Source organism: Oryza sativa, chromosome 3 (assembly GCF_034140825.1).
Source record: "Oryza sativa Japonica Group chromosome 3, ASM3414082v1".
NCBI lineage: Eukaryota > Viridiplantae > Streptophyta > Magnoliopsida > Poales > Poaceae > Oryza > Oryza sativa.
This window is the reverse complement of record NC_089037.1, coordinates 19,027,213-19,031,947: the sequence shown is the minus strand read 5'-3', so window position 1 is coordinate 19,031,947 and position 4,735 is coordinate 19,027,213. Positions and strand designations below refer to the sequence as shown.

Sequence of the window (4,735 nt, the reverse complement as noted above, 5' to 3'; positions counted from 1 at the left end):
TCGCTCGTCTTGAATGCAGCAGCCATCTTCTTCTTGAACAGCCTGATGTCGTCGCAGTTGGAGCCGGTGATCACGAGGTCATCGACGTAGACCCCGACCACCAGTTGCGCGTTGCTGTTCCGCCTGACATAGACGACGTGCTCCGATGAACTCCTCTTGAAACCGAGCGACGGCAGCAGGACGTCTAGATTCACGTTCCAGGTGCGCGGTGCTTGATGCAGCTCGTACAACGCCATCCGCAGCTTGAGCACCTTGTGCTCCTTGCCGGTGATGACAAACCCGGCCTACTGCTCTACATTGACCTCTTCCTATAGGTCCCCATTGAGGAACGCCGACTTGACGTCCATTTTGGTGAATCTCCCACCCCTCGTGCACCGCGAGGGCGATGAGCATGCGCACCGAGTCCAGCCGTGCCACCAGAGCAAACAACTCGTCGTAGTCGATGCCTTGCCGTTGCGTGTATCCCTTCACCACGAGATGCACCTTGTGCTTGGACACCGGCCTTTGCTTGTCCCTCTTCTCCTTGAGCACCCATTTCAGCCCGATCGCATGGCGACCAGGTGGAAGATCAGCCAACGACCAAGTCTTGTTGTATTCAATCGCTTCCATTTCCGCCGTCATCGCCTCCCTCCATCTCGGGCTGCACTCTGCCTCGTCGAATGAGGCAGGCTCATTGGAGCTCACTGCGTACAGCTCCTCCACCACCAGTGCGCGAAGCTACGTGGCGAAGCTGGCCCGATGATGTCATTGATGCTGCGGAACCAGAGTGGGGCGTCGTTATCGTGGTCGGCATCCAAGTTGTCATCGTCGCTGCATGGTGGTGAGCCGGGTTCCAGCTCTGTGCCGCCATCCCCACTGAGATGTAGCAATTGCTCGCCTGATGCTGGCTCCTCGCCGCCAGCCCCACCGGAATGCGGCAACTTCTCCCTTGGCTCTGCAGTGGCACCATCAATCACTGAGGCTGTCAGGTCCATAGTGGAGTACTCCACCGTGAAGACGTCGTCACCACCGCCCGGCTCTCCATCATAATTAATTTGACTCCTGGTTTGGAATGGTACATTCCTGGTTTGGAGGTTTGATCTGTACGACCGGGGTTGATTGTTCAGGTTTGGTTGGGCCTGTGCAGCATTGGAGTACTATTTAGTGTTGATTCAAATTGATGATTAATTACTCTACTGTTTTACAATTCTTAAATGTTTGCTAAATGCTGCTTTTGCAAATGAGCCCTATATTATGCTATCCCTTTGTATCCTTGTGCACTTGCATATTTGCTGTGTGGCTTGCGGAGTATTCCATGTACTCACCTTACAATATTCAACTAAACCTCAGTTGAAGAAAAGTTGCGAAGAAGAAGACGTTTGGCTTATACCCCAGTTGAGCTGCCTGTGGGAGTGGAGCCTGAAGTTTCGCTAGATTTTCTTTTCCGCTGCAATTTTCTTCATAGTGAGGACTAAGTGCCTCTTCAGTAAGTATTTATCGCTTTAGTTATTTTGATGAATCAATATATTAAATTGTCAGTTTGTGTACCTCGGCTGATTCCTGGAGGAGGATTTTATGCACAAATTAGTTCGGAAATTACTAATGAATTTCCGGGCATAACAAGTTCCTTGACGGTGTGCCAGAGTGCCCTCGCCTTCAACTTCACCTTTATCAGGAGCGCCCAATTGGAGTAATTGGTCTTAGTGAGAACGGGTAGATACTCCCGCCCACCTCGAATGACCCGCTGGATCACAACGCCTTCTTTGGAGATGCCGTCGATCGGCTTCTTGTCATCACCCATCAGTGCAACACCTGGTTTGTAACCGGATGCTCTGATACCACTTGTCAGAATCACGCCGGAGAGAGGACGTAAACCACGTCCCGGCGAGATCACGGCCAACACAGACACAACACAAGAAAACTCACGCGAACAGAAGAACACGGCTCGTTTGGTGCTGCTGAATTGACAGCTTTTCCAGACTATATTCCATTGCTTAAAATAAGCTGTTACAAGGAAAGCAGACATAGCCTCCAATCAGGCCGACACATGCAAACATGCACCTAAAAATGAACAGCTAACCATATAGAGCTACTACTAATCAGCACACAAGGTTTATTCTTAACAAACACATTTAACATTTTTCGATAATAATCCTTCCTCCACATTACATTGAACTGGATAATATATAGGAGGCGCAGTATTTTCCAGCATCCATGATTAATTGGGTTCCATAGAGATCTTCTAGTTGCCTGCGTAACTTTCACAAGCTATATCTTAAGGCTCTCCAGAAATCGTGTCCCCTCAGAAAGCGCCACAAAGTTTCCCTTGATATACTCAATTCTTTCTATGGACTTGTAGCGTGCCTCTGCTCCGTTGAGCTTGAGCACCTCCGGGATCGGCTTCACCATTCCATCGACATAGGCTTCATGAAATGTCACGATGGTGGTTCGGCCTTTCTCTGCGTCCGCGAGTACTCTGTGCTCGACGCTCTTGTACGCGCCATTGGTAAGGACCTCGAGTATGTCGGCGACATTGATGATGAAGGTGCCCGGGCGAGGTCGCACTGGTAACCACCTGCCATCCTTCCTGATCTGCAGGCCGGGCGTGTCGTCGAGCTGCAGCAGCAGCGTCAGGCCGAGACCATCGGAGTGCGGCGTGATGCCGATCACCTTGTCTGGGTGGCGGCAAGGAGGGTAGTGGTGTATGGCCATGCTCTGCTGTTTATCCCTAAAGGCGCCAACCAAAGCCTCCTGGTCGACCCCGAGGTCGGTAGCCATGATGCTCGCAATCCTCATAGCCAGCTTCGTCATCTCGGCGGAGTACTTGTCAAGTGCATCCCTATGTATATCAATTCATATGCAATCAATTAAAATAGGAAAACTCTATGTTTAAGCCCTAGCGACGAACAAGTGGTTTTGCTCAGCATCTCACAGAAGAGAATTCTAAAATTTCAAACAGTTATTAGAAAAATTTAAACAACAATTGTAGATACCATATATTGTAAAATAAATGGGACTGAGAGACAATTATTTATGTAGGATGTATGTATGCAAAATTAATTGACAGGGGAAACAGAACCTGAACGACGATGGGTTTGTAGGCCACATTTCCGGGTTTCTCTCTTGGATTGGCTGCGTAAGGAGGATCACGCTCTCCGCCCAGTCCAGCTTACCTGATGCCCTTCTGTAATGGTGGCCAAACCCTTCAAAGCCATTGTCTTGGATTTCCACTGTCCTTTTGCTTTCTAGTGGCAAGCTGAAGAATTTGACCGTGCTGTCTTTCATTTCATTCACCACTTGTTCGTCGACTCCATGGTTTACTAACTGAAATCGTGATATGCAATTATATATATAAAAACAATATTATGCATCCATCAGTATATACTATATAAGTACAGATATGATTAATTATCAAGTGATAGACTATTAGGCCTCACCTGAAAGAAACCCCAATCTTGACATGCAGAACCAAGCTTTGCAATCTCTGCCTCCGCAAGCTCCGGGTCAAGCAGCTTCTCCATGTCCACCACCGGCAGCTCGTAGGCCTCGTCATCGTCATGGCCAACGACGATGCCGTCATGGACCTCATCAGGTCGGCAATACCTCTCGGGGATCACCTCGGATTCCGCGAACGCGGCGGCGACTTCTTCGGTGATGGCATCTCTGTTGACCGGTATGTTGATGGATGGATCCATATTACTTCCGTGCCTACTACTACCCGCAGGCTCACGATCGATCATCGGGGGCAGCTTATTGATGCAGAGCGGTAGATCTTTTGGCCCCAACAATGGCCTCTTCACTTCATAGCACAGTATCCAGACTAACTATACGTATATATAGTACAATAAGCTAGCTACGGTTCGTCAACATCCCGATCATTAGATCTCCTCCCACGCGGCGCCCAGGTAATGATGTAAAAGCATTATTGCTCTTCTGGAAGATGTGTTTGTTGTACCCACCGGCCTCTATCTCAACTGTTGTTCTGTTCCCTCGTATTACAAATATTGGTAATGTTCTTTTTTAGAATTTTGGCGCACTTGTTTTACTAGCTATTTTCTTTTGACAATTAACTGTTTCTTTCTCGAAGTATAGTACAACTACATTATTTATTATTTATTATTGATATACGTATATGAAATGCTAGTTCTTCCTTTATTTGCTATGATACTTGGCAGTTGAAATTAGTACTTAATAACCGTAAACAACAACCTTCTAGTCTAGTCTCCACCAGGACTGTCCTGAGACCGTCACACGAACCCCTTCCCATGCTCAACTGAATGGGTTATTATTTGGTTCAGGGTTTAGTGCAGAGAATTCAACGAGAATTTAGAGTATTTACCATCAAATTCGCGTGCCTCAACTTTTTTACCACTCAATTTGCATGCCCTCTATAATATATTATTAGGAGTGCTAATTTATCTATTTGATACCACTTTTACTGTTTTTCATGTATTTCTCATTTCTTAATTCCATTTATATGTTCTTTACAGGTTTGTGGGCATTTCTACCCCTAGGCCCACATTTCAGATCCGCCGAGCGCCATTACCTCAGCACCAAGCGCCGCTGCAGATCGCCGCCGCCGCCAGGGTGCGCAAGCTCGCCGCCCCCGAGCACCGCCCCAACCGCCGAGCGCTGCCGCCGCCGCGGCTGACTCGACGCCCCACCGTCCCCACCCCCGAGCGCCGGCGGCGCCACTGTGCGCCACCACCCCCGCCGCCCCAGCTCGACGGCACCACCGCCTCCACCGGCGAACGCC

At 48.8% G+C, this 4,735-nt stretch overlaps 1 protein-coding gene across 1 annotated transcript; it reads right to left on the bottom strand.

Annotated features, from left to right (window-relative positions):
- Positions 1-1,927: 1,927 nt before the first annotated feature.
- On the bottom strand, positions 1,928-4,129 carry LOC4333208 (S-norcoclaurine synthase 1). The gene is made up of 3 exons (XM_015773122.3): positions 3,417-4,129; positions 3,059-3,303; positions 1,928-2,818 (listed from the first exon to the last, which is right to left on the bottom strand). The coding sequence occupies exons 1-3, from the start codon at positions 3,717-3,719 to the stop codon at positions 2,248-2,250; spliced, it is 1,119 nt and encodes a 372-aa protein (XP_015628608.1). The 5' UTR covers positions 3,720-4,129; the 3' UTR covers positions 1,928-2,247.
- Positions 4,130-4,735: the final 606 nt, after the last annotated feature.